A 17731-nucleotide genomic window follows, 5' to 3' on the forward strand; every position below is an offset into this window, starting at 1 on the left:
TTTATCTGTGATTTTTGTTCATTTATATACATTTATCTAACATCATATTTATGTGTTTATAGGCATATGTTGTTTTTGTAACTACTTTGGGTGGACAGTGGCTGGAGCGGAGCTTTGCTACATTCTTGTCCCATGTGCTTGATCTGGTTTCTCATCCTCGGGCAACACAAACACATGTGGAGGCTGTGTATTCAAGACGATGTGTTTCCTTTATCCTGAGAGCTACTGTGGGCAGCTTGCTAGGTGAAAAAGCCCAGATAGCAGCTGCCAAAGAGATCTGTCAAGCTATTGGGAAACAAATGAAAGCAGTAGGTAAGAATTGATATCATAATGTGTAGCGTTGATGCCCTTAGTCACTTACCTCTATTATTATTATTATTAATGAGTACTAATAGATCGATTAGTTTGTATCTAACTGAACTGTGTTTTCATAATTGTTTTTATTGAGTACTCTTATTTAATATTAAAACAACATGATTATAGTGAAGTGAAGATTGGGGTAGCATGTTTGTAATATTAGGTTTTCTGTTTTGTTTCTAGTACCTATATGAATTTTATAACTTTCTTGGAATGCAGCAGCACGTTGGTTTTTGTTTTTAAGGAATAATCTATTGTTGTTATTCTGCTTAGAGCCTGTGGTTTTATGAATACATATTTTTGTTGTTGTTTTCTCCCTTTATAGGCTTCATGTAAAGGCTGAGCAACAACTATAGTTGGGTATTAGTTCCCTATAGGACATATTATAAAATCTCAATAATTCATAATTACAAGAAATCCATTTCTTTCTCTTTTAAATATATTTTAATTGGAACTTAATAATGATACATATTTATGGGGTATAGTGTGACTTTTTTTTTGAGGTGCTAGCAATTGAAATGATGGCCTTACTCATGCTAAGCAAGTGCTCTACCTCAGAGTTATATTCCTAGCCCCTTTTTATTTTATTGTTAAAATTTTATTTATATAGTGTCTCACAAAGTTGACCAGACTATTTTCAAACTTGGAACCTTTTGCCTCAGCCTCTTAAGTAGCTGGGATTACAGGAGTGTGTCACCATTCCCAGCTTAGCATGGCATTTTAATACTGGCATAGAATGTATAAGGATCAGATCAGGGTAATTGGTATATTCATCACCCCAAATGTCAATCATTTGTTTTGGAGACATTCACTATCTTCTCTGTAGATATTTTGAAGCATATAATTAATTATTGTCAATCATAGTTACACTATTGTGCTATAGGACATTAGAAGTTATTCTTTCTATCCTGTTGGACTCCTGTAAGGAGAAATTCTTTTTTTTTTTTTAAAGTACCCATTTTATAAATTTTTTCAGTTTAACAAATAATTATTGAATATCTAAGATTTGGAGAGCAGTAATTCAGAGTTTAAATAATGAGTGAGATAAAATTCTGTCTTCATGGAGTTCATAATTCAGTTAGAAGACTAAAGCAAGGCAACATATAAATACTCAAAGACAATCTAGTTTTATCACTGTTGGAAATAGATATTAATTTTAAAAATCAAATTAGATTTCCTAAAAAAGTTCTTTTGAGAGAGAGAGAGAGAGAATTTTAATATTTATTTTTTAGTTTTTGGCGGACACATCTTTGTATGTGGTGCTGAGGATCGAACCCGGGCCGTACACATGCCAGGCAAGCGTGCTACCGCTTGAGCCACATCCCCAGCCCCTAAAAAAGTTCTTTAGAAGTAAAGGTTTAATGAGAAGCTACAATCAGCAATTTATTTATAGAGCATATATAAATGAAATATTTTATAAAATTAAATTTATAGGGGCTGGGGACGTGGCTCAAGTGGTAACGCGCTCGCCTGGCATGCGCAGGGCGCTGTGTTCAATCTTCAGCACCACATAAAAATAAAGATGCTATGTCCACCAAAAACTAAAAAATAAATATTAAAAAAATTCTCTCTCTCTTTAAAAAGAAATTAAGGGCTGGGGCTGTGGCTCAGTGGCAGAGTGCTCACCTACCACGCACGAGGCACTGGGTTCAATCCTCAGCACCACATAAATGTAAGATATAGTGTCTGCCTAAAACTTAAGAATAAATATCTTAAAAAAATTAAATTTATAAATACTGTACTTTTTTTAAATAATAACTTACTTAGAAAGCCATTTTTAAGAGTATAGGGATAACTGAAAATTATCCCTATACTCTTAATCTGCATTTGAATTACTGAAGTATTATTCTTTAGATATGCTTAAATAGTTATCTGCTCTATATTTAAAACTTGAAAAATATTATGCAGATTCATTGAAGAAATGCTTAAATGCCAGAAACACTGCCAGATGGTGTGGGTAAAATAGCAAACCAGATATTGACAGTGCCTGTCTTAAGGGAGCTTATAGTTTAGTAAGCAAAAGACAGAGTTCCTGCATTTTCAAGTTCAGAAATATCTAAGAAGAGTTGTTCAATTATAGTTTATCATTTATTAACCCATTCTATCATTCTGTATGGTATGTTTTCATTATCTATTCATGATATATGTAAAAAATGAGAAAGTTTTGCTATCATTTAAAGGTTATTACTTGTGATGCTAGTTTAGCTATTTGACTTTAAAAAATCCTAAAAGCAGTATTAAGTACAATGATATACATCAGGATTTATGAGCCAGACTGTATGTATTCTCAAATAGTAGTTTGACAGAGGATTTTTTAGTTATCTCATGTTAAATATATTTCAGTTCTAGTGTACATTAAAAGGTTGAATTGAGGACAGCAAAGTAAGTAGGAATTTTTAGGAATGTTCCAGTAAGAATTTCTAAAGCCACTTTCCTTATAGATCACTTTCTGGTTGGTAATTTGACAGTGATACCTCCAATATATTGATGTGCTTGAAATAGCAATACTACTACTACCACTAGTACTAAAGTAATAATAATGGCTGCTAACATTTATTGAATGTGTATTGGGCAGCATTGTGTTAAATTCTTATATGCATTGACTTTTTAAGCATCAGAATACCCTTTGAGATAGGCATATATAAGCCCTATAAAAGATGAGGAATCTTATAAAAGTTGAGCATCTTTCCCAGTGTCACATAGCTAACATAACTGATGGAATTGGTACTTGAACCCAAATCTTCTTGCTCCCAAGTCTGCTTTTGAAAAACACTATGCATTGTTGCTGCTTACTAAAATTAAGTTGTATTCCTAGAAGTGGTTAAGTTTATATAGTTATATTTTAGTATTATCATATAAAATCATTAAACTGTGTATTTTAAGTCATTTCAGTACTTCATTATACTTCTTTTCCACTAAGCAAAAATTGCATAGAGTTTGACACACAAGTATTAAGTGGTATAACTAAAATATAGTGTGCAGACCAATAAAAATACATCAAAATTCAGTTCAACCACATTAAATACATGATTTTGTATTTTAGAAGCAGTAGTGAATGATACTAGTAGTGAAAACAAATCAGGCGCAGCAGACATTGCAGCAAGTCAGCACGTGATGGTCTGTGCCCTCCAGGAGCTTGGAAGCCTGGTACAGAGCCTGAATGCCACTGCCTCTCCTCTTATTCAGGAGGCATCAATAGGTATGACATTCTGTTAATTGCTGAAGTATTATTTTACCATCTTTTGAAGTTATCTGTATGATACTTAACTCTTGACTGGGTACTTATTATAATTAGCAGTTTAGGTGATGGGGTTTAATTTAAATTAATCTTTACTGTCATAGGGAACATGGAATTAAATGGTGAAATAAAGTTGGGAGACAAATCAAAAACAGTCACAGTAATTGTTTCTAATAATTGACTAAAATTTGTTGAAGATTTTCCTTTTAATCAACTTTTATATTTTATTGGATGTAATTCTATTATGTTCTTTGGAGAATACATTTGTTTAAAGCACACTACTGTCATGAGTACTGTAAATGCTTTTTGGCATAGTTGTGAGACTAGTGCACTAAATCATGGTGATTATTTTAATTATTGTGTTATACATAGTCTTTGGTTTCTGAAATAAATTACTTCATTAAAAGTAATATTTTGAGAATTTCTCTTTTAGGGCTCTTGGAGATTGTGACTTCAGTTCTTCTTCATCCAAGTATGGCTGCTCGGCTTGCTGCTGCATGGTGTTTGCGCTGTGTGGCTGTAGCCTTACCTTTCCAGTTGACACCATTTCTAGATCGGTGTGCAGAACGGCTCAACAACTTGAAGACTTCTCCAGAAGCTGTTAGTGGATACAGCTTTGCAATGGCTGCTTTGTTAGGTGGAGTCCATCAGTGTCCTTTGGGCATTCCTCATGCCAAAGGAAAGGTATGACACAGATCAAAGATTTGTAAATGCTGTCCGGTGAGCTTCAGTCTTTAGTGGAACACTGATGTGCTTAATGTTGAACTGGGTGATCAAATAACAATCAAATAACAATTTTATTATGGTAATATAGAATATAGTGTCAATAGGCCCTAATTGAAATTTCATTCTGATGTATAGATAATAGGTTTTGTATGGGTATAGTATCATGTTATAATTTATTTTAGAGGAAAAACAACTTCAGAGTATTTATTTAAAACTCAGCTCTTTTCACTTTTTAGAACTGAAATTCATATTGCTGTATTCAAAGATGACAGGAGAATATACTATTGACATTTCAATAATACTTAAGCATAGTGTGACTAGCTTTTTAAATTCTTTTTTTTCTGGGCCCAAGTCCATTCATTCTTCCATGTTCTGGGCTCTGTGACTATTTCTAGAGGAATCTCAGCTTCCATATCCTTTGTCATGATTATTATCTTGTTGCTTATTTTGCATGAAGTCTTTTTCTCCCATCTTTCTCACACCATTTTCATATTTCACATATGCTTAGGTAGGACACGTTCTGATTTCTCACTTTTCTGTTCAGAGTAGTTCTGTAGCTTTTCCCTATTCCTTTTTCAGAGGTCTTTCTTACACTAGAATTTATTACTCACCTGTATCTGTTTAGAGACCTAATTTAAGTTCCATCTCCATGAAATCTTTTTTTCTTTTAATATTTATTTACTTATTTTAGTTGTAGTTGAACACAATACCTTTGTTTTATTTATTTATTTTTTTATGTGGTGCTGAGGATCGAACCCAGGCCTTGCATGCACTAGGTGAGTGCTCTACCGCTGAGCCACAACCTCAGCCCTCCATGAAATCTTTTCAAAGGCATTTAGTCCATATTAGTCTTTACTGAATCTGAGCTCCTATTTTGTCATTTAATCATGCACTGCTTACTACTTTGCATTCTTCCTGTGTCTTCTTTATCTAAAAGATACCTTAATTCCAGAAGATTAGCTTAGCTTAAAGGACCACTAATAATAGCATTTATTCAGTGGTTACATGGGCTAGCACTGTTCTAAATACTGTATTAACAAATTTAATCCTGGCAAGAGTGAGATAGATACTACTATCTTTCTTATTTTACTAACAAGGGAAGTAAGGCCAAGAGATTCAGCTGTCTCAGGTCATAAAGCTTGTAAATGGCAGAGTTGGGATGTGAACCCAAGCAGTTTGGCTCAAGAGCTTACTCTTTACCACTGTTCTGAGTCACCTCCGTCATCAGTGTATTCAGATCTAAGTAGATATTGTATTGCCTCTTTGAAAACATTAGTTAACTACAATAGCATGGAGATAATTTCTTTTTAAATTAAGTATACTGGTTATCTATTTTCTTGTTTGATTTCTTCAGCTTATTCAAATTGCAAACTATTTCTAAATTTCTCTTATAGATGGTAGTTAGTATTGCTGAAGATCTGTTACGAACTGCTGCCCAAAATAGCAGATTGTCTTTACAGCGCACTCAAGCTGGCTGGCTTTTACTTGGAGCACTTATGACTTTAGGTACAACTATATTTGAGTAGAATTTTGTCTTACTCTGTAACTGTCAGTGGACTATAAAGAAAATTTAATATAAAGCATTAAATTCCACATTCTAGACTTTGAGGTTGTAAAATGGTAAAGATGTTTTGTTTGGTAGTTGATATCTCTTTAGTAATTTCTACTGAAGTACATTTTATGAAAAAATTTTTAACAAAGTTTCACCTTTGCAATCAGAATAACCATTGTCTACTTTATGAATTTACAGTTAATCAAAAGAGCTGCAAATGTGGGGGTGGAAATTCTATTTCCTAAGTGAAGTCATGATTTTAATAGAGTGATAAAGTCAAATTTAAGCCATATTGTTGGTGCTGCTTTTGGGGCATCCTTATGTGCTTTGCTTTCCTAATAACTATGATAAATCAGATTTAGGCAAAATTTAGCATTTTGCATAGGACTGAAATACAGTTATCATTGTGATGAAGTATGTCCACTTTTTAATTCACATGTTTAGCTATTACTATAAAAAATGTTGTGTGTTTACTCCAAATTTAAAGTGGTAACTCTTTTTTAGAAGTTTACATTAAGTATGTAAATGGTATGTTGAGTGAATTCCTTAGCAATGTAAATATATACGCCTAGTTCCGAATATATTGCTCCTCCGTGAAACTAAATGAGCCATATACATTGTCCCTCAAATGAAGGAATATGTATTTGTGTGTGGAAGTGGGTGAATATGTTTATGTACACATATGTATTTATGAAAGCAACCTCATGAAATATATTCCAGATAGATTTTATTATTAATAATATGTAATCCACCATCCTGAATATAGTTGAGTAATTTTTTATTACTTTTTATGTATTTGTTTTATGCTTAGATACCAAAAATATTTGATGCTTTTAAAGTGAATTTTAAGCCAGGTGCAGTGGCACACAGGAGCTCAGGAGCTCAGGAGACTGAGGCAGGAGGCAGGAGGCTCACAAGTTCAAGGCCAGCCTCAGCAACCTAGCAAGACCCTGAGCAAATTAGTAAGACCCTGTCTCAAAATTTAAAAAAATAGGGCTGGAGATGTGGCTCAAGCGGTAGCGTGCTCGCCTGGCATGCGTGCGGCCCGGGTTCGATTCTCAGCACCACATACCAACAAAGATGTTGTGTCCGCCGAGAACTAAAAAATAAATATTAAAAAATTTCTCTCTCTCTCTCTTCTCTCTCTCTCTAAAAAAAAAAAAAAAAATAAAAAAAATAAATAGACTGGGGATGTGGCTCAGTAGTTAAGCACCCCTGGATTCAATCCCCAGTAATCCCCAACCAAAAAAGAAAGAAAGAAAATAAATTTTGTTATGCTTTAATAAATATTTATTTTACTCAACCAGACGAAAAATTTGAAATTAACGTCAAAAATTTAAAAATAAGTGAAATGGTAGAGATATTTTTAAAGTTTCTTTGACTTTTGTTCATAATGTATGTTACATATTTATGGTTCTATACTCTTTATTTTCTTGGACAGGACCATCTGTTGTTCGTTACCATCTGCCCAAGATGTTGTTATTATGGAGAAATGTTTTCCCTCGTTCTTTAAAGGAACTGGAGGCTGAGAAGGCCCGAGGTGATTCTTTTACCTGGCAGGTAACTTTGGAAGGTCGTGCTGGAGCTTTATGTGGTAAGAACTGAAAGGATTTCACTTTCAGAATATTATTTGTGAATGGAAGGAAAATCACTATTTCATTTTTTTTATTTTACTATCTAATGTTAAATTTGTAGACTTTTAGATTTTAGAAAGAGGAGCAAGGTGTAACAGTGGTAGAATGTGTGGTTAGCATGCATGAGAGGCCCAGGACTGTAAAACAAACAAACAAGAAAACTTACCATTAGATTTAGAAAGAAGTTTGTATAAATAATAGTAGTTAAAATTTTGCTCTTTTATAATAAAAGTGAAGCTGAGAGTCTAAGAAACTGGTAAGATAGGAGCTAGGACCTAAGCCTGTTTATACCAGTAGTTGCAGTCTTCATCTGTCAAAAAAGTTCCACATTAAAAAAAAAAAAAAAAAAAAAAAAAAAGTCCAACAAGAAACAGCATTACCAGGGTTACTAAGTTTAAATTGGTTCTTTCATAATGGAAAAGCACCTTTTTTTTCTTTTTCAGTGTTGTCAAATCTACAAATGTTGATGTGTTTTTTTAGACATCAGCATTACAAAAATGATGGAACAGTTGTTTTTGTGTGGGAGTCAGCAGTTTACAGGAAAGGCTCAGGTTTTGTTTCTTTTGGGAACTAGAGTTTCACTGGGTGGCCCATGTTTTTTTTTTTTTTTTGCTTATCTCAGGATAAAAATACTTCTTTTCCCAAACCGGAAGAGAAAGAGATATTTAACCATGAGGGTGGTAGGGAAAGGTGTTTTAGTCTTAACTCTATTCTAAAGAACCAGTGAAGATATTCCTTCTCACTGGACCATTTTGTCCATAAAATGAGAAGGAATATCTGTCTTAAACCTGCTTGCTTCCTTCCATCCTTCTTTCCTCCTTCCCTCCTGCCCACCCTCCATTCCTTCCCTCAAATAAGAACTGTCATTTTGCTGTTCCTGAAGAGGCACACAAAGTTCAATTTTGAAGGATGAAAGCTGTCCATTCTTCAGACAAATAGAGCAAAGTGTTTTCCAGCCTCCTCACATAGTAAACTGAATCCCAGGATAGCTTTAACAATAAGGCATATATTAGCACACAGTCAAGAGCAATGTGAGGCAGGGAGTTACCAGTTGGTGAACAGAAGGCTGGAAAAGTGAACCCAACTGTGTCATTTGAATCTGATAAAACAACTTTTCCATGAAGAAAGTAAGTCATTTTTTGGAAGCCTCCAGCAGACTGCAGAGTAGGTTTTCCTGGTAAAAACTAGGTTATAAGTATGCTTTAATCAGTCAGAAAAGAGAAGGAATTCTCCTTGAAGGCCCAGGTTTTCAAGACTTCCTCCAGGGAATAAGCATTTGCCTTCCTTTATATGCTCTAGTGACTGATGAACATTGTGCAAGGCGGTAGATGAAGATGCCTTCCACCAGAGAAGGTGGCAGTGATTTAACTCTGTCAAGGAACCCAGTCAGTTGAGAATGTGCATGGCAGCTCCTGTAAACCTCACCCATGCCTGAATACATGGGGACTCTCACCCCATGGGTACTAGAAAGTATGATATTTAACTTTAGGCAGATGGTTCCTTCACAAAGCCTCTGAAAAAGAGGACACACTCTACAGGTCTAAGGCCTCTCTCAAGTGTGAACTTTTAGGAGCTGTTAAACTTGGGCTAAAGACTTCTCCATATTTGTTGCTTTCATGATATCCCTACATGTTGTGACATTTTTGGTGGTGAATGAGGATAGAGCATTGACTAAAGGAATTCCCACATGTGTCACACTCATAAGGCCTTTCTCCAGTGTGAACGACCTGGTATTGAATGAGGCCAGACTTTTGGCTAACAGATCTTCCACACTAGTTACACTCACAGGGTCTCACTTCAGTGTGAAGTCTATGGTGTTGAATAGATGCAGCTTTGACTAAAGGATTTCCCATATTTACTACATTTATAAGGCCTTTCTCCAGTGTGAACTCTCTGGTGTAAATCTGTTTTTTTTTTTTTTTTATTCATCTGAATTCCTGTGAGGTTATAGTCTTCTCCACTCACAGGAGTCTCCCCAACACGTTTTCTCTTTATTTCCATTGTCCGTCCTTCTTCTAGCCTTTTCTAATGATTTTTCTCTGTAGTTCTTGGTGGGTTTTTTTCCCCCCTGGTTTGATATAGTTTGAGAACCTTATAATAATTGAGAATTGTAGGTGCCTTTATATAATTTTATAAGTTTAATAGTTCACAAAAGCTGCTCTAAATTTGTCTTTTTAAAATTTATCTAGCTATGAGGAGTTTTGTTGCACATTGTCCTGAACTCCTAACTGAAGATGTGATTAGAAAATTAATGACCCCTATTGAATGTGCCATGACTATGATGTCACAGTAAGTAAATACTTATAACAAGTTAACAACCTGTTTATATATTAATAAATAAATTTATTAATTTATGTGTTCCTCAGTCATTTTTTATACTTCTTTCTAGAGTTATATAGGAAACATAAAACTATTTTGTAAAGTGACTTTTAAAATTATATTAATTATGTGTATTAAAATATAGTTATGCTGGGCACAGTGGCACATACCTGTAATCCCAGTGGCTAAGAAGGCTGAGACAGGAAGATTGTGAGTTCAAAGCCAGCCTCAGCAATTTATCAAGGTGCTGAGCAACTCAGTGAGACCCTATCTCTAAATGAAATACAAAATAGGGCTGGGGATGTGGCTCAGTGGTTGAGTGCCCCTGAGATCAATCCCTGGTACTCCCCAAAATAAATAAAAAATATAGTTGTTTTTAAATGTATTTCTTACATTAAATATCACAAAATAAACTAAGATGAAAATTTAATATTTACCAAGGTATTCTAATGGTACATTTATACATTACTAAAGATGCACTGCTAAAGGTTTATAAGTAATGCTTATTCTAGTAAGCTGATTCCAACTCTGCTTTCAATATTGTAGCATTCCATCTGTCATTAAAGCCCATGGAGCTCATCTGAAAGCTAGTGCTGCAATGGTCCGTTTAAGACTTTATGACATCTTGGCTTTGTTACCTCCAAAAACTTATGAAGGTAAATAAAATTTGCAGTATCTTATAGAAATTGTTCAGTGTGCCCTTGAAGATCCTCATAGTATTAAAGAGTTCTGACCAGGGCTTTCCCACTGGCTCACTGTGCAAAGGAGGAGCACCATTTTACTATTCTTCATGCAGAGTAGCTCACATTGTTGAGTTCTTACTGTATTGTAGGTCTCGTTCTAAACCTTTACATGTATTAGATCCTGTGACTCTAACCCAGCTCATGAGGCAATTGCACATATTCTGTAGATGGAGGATCTCATATAGAGAGAGGTGAAGTAACTTTCCCAAGTCTTAGAAACCAAAAGTGGTAGAGCTTGGATTCAAACCCAGATGGTTTATCTTTAAAGTCTATACATTTAATTACCCTCCTAAACTGCTTCATATATATTGTAATATAGCCAATAATTTGGATAGCCAATAATAAGGATCTGAAAGAATAGTTATGTACTTTGCAGAAATCAAATATTATATAAAATGTTAATATTAAAATAATTTCTTTTTTTATAAATTTATTTTTTTATTTTTAGATGGACACAATACCTTTATTTTACTTATTTATTTTTATGTGATGCTGAGGATCTTACCCAGGGCCTCACCTGTGCTAGGCAAGTGCTCTACCACTGAGCCACAACCCCACCCCTAAAATAAACAATTTCTTTCCCATATAACTGTGCCCAAGAATTTTGATGTTTTGGTTCAGTGTTGGCACTTATTGGGCAATGAACAATAAATAGTAATCATGTTACATTTACTATATTTAAAATAAATGATCTACCCTCTCTGTAAATTTTTTAGTCACTTTAGTTTTGACCAAAAGCATAATACAATAATAAAACAAAAATATTATTATTGTGTATTAAGACTGGAATTTAAATATGTAATATATATTTTAGACTGGGCACAGTGGAGTATACCTATAGTCCCACTTTCTTTGGAAGCTGAAACAAAAGGATCACTTGAGCTCAGGAATTCAGAGTCAGCCTGGGCAACATAGTGAGATCCCAACTCTGAAAAAAATATAAATCAACATAGATTTTTAGTAAAGGGTATAGGAACTTATTTTATTTCTGTTGAACATGTTGCTACTTTTTGTGGGCAATGATTGTAATTTTGATAAAATTATTATTTTTAATCTGATTTGAAGTTCTGTGTTTTAGGATCTTTCAATGCACTTCTTAGAGAACTGGTAGCAGAATTTACTTTGACTGACAACTCAGCCAACACAACCACCTCCCTTCTCCGATCTCTTTGCCATTATGATGATAGTGTTCTTCTTGGATCCTGGCTTCAAGAAACTGATCATAAATCAATTGAAGACCAGGTAGTAAACCATATAGGGAAATTAAATCCTGGTTTAATCTAAAACAGTAGTTCTTTTACCAGTTGTTTTTTTTAAAAGAAAATATAGTGAACCAATGTTTAGTTTTCATTTAGCTTTCTTAGACAATTAACAATAGTATCTTGGTGGTAGATAAGTGGTGAACAGCATTAGTTATGATTTTGCAAATTGTCTTTCTTCAGTATTTTTTATATTTGAATACCCTGTGGTGGCTATGGGAAACTTTAGTTTTAATGGGCTTTTGGTTATTTTAATGGGCTTTTTAGTTTTAATGGGCTTTTGGTTATTGGTGTTTTTGTTGTAGTTCGTTTTGTTGTGTGATAGGTTGGAGAGGCGTGAGAGTTAGTAGATTGAAGATTTAGAACCTCTTTTGCCAACAGAATATGTTATTTCCTATGTGCTTTTTAAAAAGAAATATTAAGTCCATTTTAAATATTTTTGTGGATTTAGATATTGCTGATTTATTTTGCCTCACACACTAAGGTGCATGGTATAAGAATGTTTTAGAATGAAGAAGACTTTTATTAAAATCCTATAAGGTATTACTGATGACTTTTCAAAACAAAATTTTACTTTTATCTGTTTTTAAGTTCTCATATCCAATCATTCTTTTTTATTGTTACCTTTTCTTCTTCCTCCCCCTCTCAGTTTTTCATACTAAATACTTAACAAATGAATTTCCTGAAGTAGACTTTGAGTAATTTTTATGTCACTCTTTTGCAGCTCCAGCCAAACAGTGCATCTGGAAGTGGGGCTCTGGAGCATGACCCTTCCTCCATTTATTTACGAATACCTATTGGTGAAGCTGTACCTGGTCCTCTCCCTCTTGGAGTCTCAGTGATAGATGCCTCTGTGGCTCTTTTTGGTGTAGTGTTTCCTCATGTTTCATATAAACACCGGTTAGTATAAAGTCAATCAGGTAATTTTAGTTAAGTAAATTTTCCCATCCCAATTAACTCCTCAATAAAGTGAGCTACTACTTAAATAGTATTCTCAAATTTACTGACACAAGTGACACATACCATATAAAATAAAGTGAATGAAAATTCCATGTAATTTGAAAATGTGTTTAAGATTCGACCTTGTGTGCTAGTGTCTGGTATTATGGACTATGTCTTGCCCAATAAAGAATTTCATTCTAATGGCTTATTTCACAGTTTATAAGAGGTTTGACCCTACCTTTAGGGATATCACTTTGCTAATTCTATTGTTTGTATTACTGAAGGAGTAAATGTATGGAAAATCTATTCTCTGATAACATTTGTCTGTAAGGTGGTTTAAGTCTGGAACTTGAGAAACTAAGTTAACTCATTCTTTTTTGTACCTGAAGCATTTTAGTTTGCTGTATTTTATAATCTATAGTCACCATTCCTAATATGAGCAGGCATTTCATATATTTATGATTTGCCACAAAAAAAGCAAAAATGAATTAATGTAAGACCTTCAAAGATAATTTGAAAGTTATATGAATATTTATTTGTATGTAAAAGATTAAAAAGCTGGAATTCCTCTACTGGGGACTGCCTGATCCACACACCTCCAAGTGTTACTTCCATTTTACAAAATAAGCACTTTATGCTTTTCTTAAAAAAATAAAAATATCAGATAATCTTTAAATACGTAGATTGCTTAATTGCTTTTGAATTTGCTTTTTATATTCAACTTTAATTATAAAAAATTTACCTTACCTAGATATCTTTAAGAACATTCGATTGCCACATAAGTGTTAAAGAACGTTAAAGGTGAAAGAATCCTTACAGCATCTATCTAATATCCTTATTTTAAATCTTCTGTTTTAGTCTTTTGCAGTGTTAGGGATCGAACCTTGGGCTCATATCTGCTAGGCAAATGCTCTACCACTGAGCTGCATCCCCAGATTCCTTATTTTAAATCTAAGGAAATCTAGATCTAAGAGTTTATAGGTTTCCAATTATTCAGCTAGTTATGAGAGCTCTAACTAAAATCCAGGGTTGTTGTAACTGTATCTGATATCTTTTGTGAAACAAGGTGAAGTATAAATAAATAAATTTTATTAAAAATATAAACGCAAATAACCACCAATATGGGGTTAAGTGAATAAATAATGGAAAGTCCATAGGTTAGAATACTTTTTAATAGAGATGATGTTTTGATGTGAGAAGTGCTCATGGCACAATGATAAAATTAAAAAGGTAAAATAAATGACAGGAGGTGATCCCAGTTTTGTTTCTTAAAGTACATAAAAATGTACAAGAACAGGACAGGGGTTGTGGCTCAGTGGCAGAACACTTGCCTCATACATGTGAGGCACTGGATTCAATCCTTAGCACCACATAAAGATAAATAAACAAAATAAAGATACTGTGTCCATGTATAACTAAAATATTTTTTTAAAAAGATATTTTTAAAAATGAACAAGAACATATTTATGTGTTTACGTAAGGTAAAGACCTAAAAGGAAATGTTCCAGGAGCTACTTATTCCCTTAGTAGTAACTTTTTAAAATATTTTTCCAAATTAAATGGGATAAACATTTCATAATGAGGAAAAAAGTTCTGTTTTTAAATAAGTTTTTAAAAAGGTATGTGTTTGAGGTCAGATGTGAGGTTCTGAAAAATGTTTTGACCTGAGAACTCTGACCTAATAGTGACCTTTGAGAAAGTTTGATTTTTTGCTTTAGGTTATAGTTGTCCTAGTATATACAAAATATCCATTTTCTCTGGATCCCTTTGCTCTACCCGTTTCTTTTTAGAAGAATGGTCTCACTCTTTTTAAAAAATTTTTAAAAATATGTTTATTTTATTTATATGTGGTGCTAAGGATTGAACCCAGGGCTTCACACGTGCTAACCCAGTACTCTACCGCTGAGCCACAACCCCAGCCGTCACTCCTTTTTAATTAGAATAGTCTTAAATGGCCAAGAATTTTTTTAAAACAGTCTTTTTGAAAAAAAAAATTGAAATAATAAAATCCACATCTAGTTTTTATGTTTCAAAATTGACCAAAGCTAAATTTTTTTTGAAATCCCAATAGCTTATAAGATTAAAACATGGTGTACTCTTGTCTTCTATGCAAGAATGTTTGAAAAAAGAAAATAATTATGCCACATTTTTAAAGAAGTTTCAACTGATAACTCTACCACAGAGATATGTAATTATTGATTATTATTATATTCAAGAAACTGTGAATACTTTGTGTTAGTCAGCTTTCCATCACTATAACAAGATACCTGAGACAACTAATTTATAAACAGGAAAGATTAATTTTGGGGGAAGATTGGGGATTGAACTCAGGGTCACTCAGCCACTGAGCCACATCCCCAGCCCTATTTTGTATTTTATTTAGAGACAGGGTCTCACTGAGTTGCTTAGTGCCTTGCTAAATTGCTGAGGCTGGCTTTGAACTCACCATCTTCCTGTCTCAGCCTCCCAAGCCACTGGGATTACAGGTATGCACCACCATGCCCAGATAATTTTGGCTTACAGTTTTGGAGGTTCCAGTCCTTAATCCATTGGCCTGATATTGGGTTTTGGTCCTGTGGTGAGGTAACATAGCTGGAGCACAGAAACTGTGTTCACCTCTTGGCAAAGAGGGGGGGAGAAACTTGGGGTCTTACTGTCACTTTCGAGGGCACATCCCCAGTGACCTTCCACAAATTTCTACCACTTAAAGTTCCACCACCTCCCAAATGCCACCCTGGGTAACAAGTCCTTAACACAGGGGCCTTTGGGGAGCATTCAAGATGTAAACTATAAGCCGGGCATAGTGGCGCATACCTGTAATCCCAGTAGTTTAGGAGGCTGAGGCAGGAACATCAAGAGTTCAAAGCCAGCCTCAGCAATTTAGTGAGGCTCTAAGCAACTCAGTGAGACCCTGTCTCTAAATAAAATACAAAATAGTGCTGGGGATGTGGCTCATTGGTTGAGTGCCCCTGGGTTCAATCCCTGGTACAAAAAAAAAAGATGGAAACTGTAGCACACCTATTATATGTTAGGCACTGGGTTGGACACTGGTGTTAATGTTTAAGGACCACTACAATTATAACCTAATTTTGCTAATTGAAACTTAATATTTAGTCTCTTTTTTTGTTCACAACTATACATTAATTCAGGAGAAAAAGATCTGGTTTGGATCAGTTATGTGAATAGAAAAGAGACAACATGAGGTATTATTTGCTACATAGTTTGTACTCTTTGCTTTTTTTTAGGTATATTTAAATAAGAGCATCACTAATATGATCTTTATCCTATTATAGATTACAAATGCTGGATCACTTTGCTGAATGTGTTAAACAAGCCAAAGGTGTCCGCCAGCAGGCTGTGCAGCTTAATATATTTACTGCTGTTCTTAGTGCACTCAAGGTATTTACTTTTAGACCATAATAAATATTATGAAATAAGATGTTAATTCATTTAATAAGTTAGGAATCTCAAGATTATTATAATGCTTACATTTATGTATACTTGATAACTGTGCTTTTTAATATTAGCTTAATAAAGTTGTTAAAAGCTTTGTTGGGCTCATTGTAATTAAATATGTATTTTATATTTTAGTAATGTTAAAGTTTGTATTTTGATTTGAATCTCAAATTTTATATGTGCCAATAATTTCTTTTGGAATTTTCAAAGATGCCTGATTAAAGAAATAATGGGTTTTCTAGCCAGGCATGGTGTGCATATCTGTAATCCTAGTGGCTTGGGAGGCTGAGGCAGGATGACTGCAAGTTCAAAACCTACCTCAGAAACTTAGCGAGGTCCTAAGCAACTTAGCGAGACCCTATCTTAAAATGAAAAATAGAAAGGTCTAGGGATGTGACTCAGTGGTTAAACACTCCTGGAGTTCAATCCCTGGTACAAAAAAATAATAATAATGATTTCTAAAGATGTTCAAGTTCAATTTTTTATTTAGACTATAAATCATAAAGACTGTTTATGTAGTTGAAAGACTGTTGTATGGAGGGATTGTCTTCTTGTTTAGTTACTTACTAGGTTTATGATTAGTACAATTCCCTTAACCTTTATTGAACTAGTTTCTACTTAATAAAGTAGAATAACAGATATTTTGCCTAGCTCACAGAGGTCATGCATCATACTGTGTATCCTTTCATAAGGTATTTGAAAGCTTTTTATATCATTTAGCACTAAAGAAAGTGGTCACAAATACAGGTCCTTAAATGAGCATATCTTTAGTTATGTTTTACAAACATTAGGTAAAAGAGATATAAGCATTTTTTACAGAAGTAAAGGTTGATACTGTTTATATAATCAGTAGTATGTGTCCTATTTAGAGATCATAAAGTAATACTGACATTTGATGGTTTTTCCTTTTGTTTTTTGGTACCAGGGATTGAACCCAGGGTGCTTAACCACTGAGCCACATCACTAACCTTCTTAAAATTTTTTAAAAAATTTTATTTAGGGACCGCATCTTTCTAAATTGCTTAGGGCCTTGCTAAGGCTGGCTTTAAACTCACAATCTTCCTGTGTCAGCCTCCTGAGCCACAGAGATTACAGGCATGCACCACACCACCATGCCTGGCAGACATCTAAATTTTTTTAAAAAAAGAAATGAGGTGTTTGGGGACTCCCTTAGAGGATGGTAGAATAGTGGACTATTGCTGTACAGATTATACTTTTCTTCATAGAAAAGTTAATGCCTCTGTTGTCATTAACATTTGCTTCTGGCACCATGACTTAGATTTTTGGTCTCAAATAAGTGAATTCAATTCAACAACAGTGACTGTGGAAATGGATGGCATTAGAGCAGATTATGCTAAGTGAAGTTAGCCAATCCCCAAAAAACAAATGCTGAATGTCTTCTGATATAAGGGGGGGTGACTCAAAATGGCGTAGGGAAGAAAAGCAGGGAAAGACGATTACCTCTACATAGGGAAGAGGGATGGGAAAGAAAGGGAGGGAGAAGA

The 17731-nt window shown here is 34.2% G+C and overlaps 1 protein-coding gene across 5 annotated transcripts in view; it reads left to right on the plus strand.

Moving 5' to 3' along the window:
* The window catches only part of HEATR5B (HEAT repeat containing 5B), an 85233-nt gene that overhangs the window by 13572 nt on the left and 53930 nt on the right, over positions 1–17731 (plus strand). For all 5 annotated transcript variants that reach the window (XM_081265567.1, XM_081265570.1, XM_081265569.1 and 2 more), the window contains 10 exons: positions 63–312; positions 3401–3556; positions 4029–4279; positions 5716–5827; positions 7315–7467; positions 9697–9796; positions 10373–10482; positions 11648–11811; positions 12553–12728; positions 16064–16169. In XM_081265567.1, the coding sequence (XP_081121693.1) occupies positions 63–312; positions 3401–3556; positions 4029–4279; positions 5716–5827; positions 7315–7467; positions 9697–9796; positions 10373–10482; positions 11648–11811; positions 12553–12728; positions 16064–16169 (1578 nt within the window). The remainder of the gene's footprint in view (positions 1–62; positions 313–3400; positions 3557–4028; positions 4280–5715; positions 5828–7314; positions 7468–9696; positions 9797–10372; positions 10483–11647; positions 11812–12552; positions 12729–16063; positions 16170–17731) is intronic.

This window comes from Spermophilus citellus (assembly GCF_964194105.1).
Source record: "Spermophilus citellus genome assembly, chromosome: 13".
Classification (NCBI taxonomy): domain Eukaryota; kingdom Metazoa; phylum Chordata; class Mammalia; order Rodentia; family Sciuridae; genus Spermophilus; species Spermophilus citellus.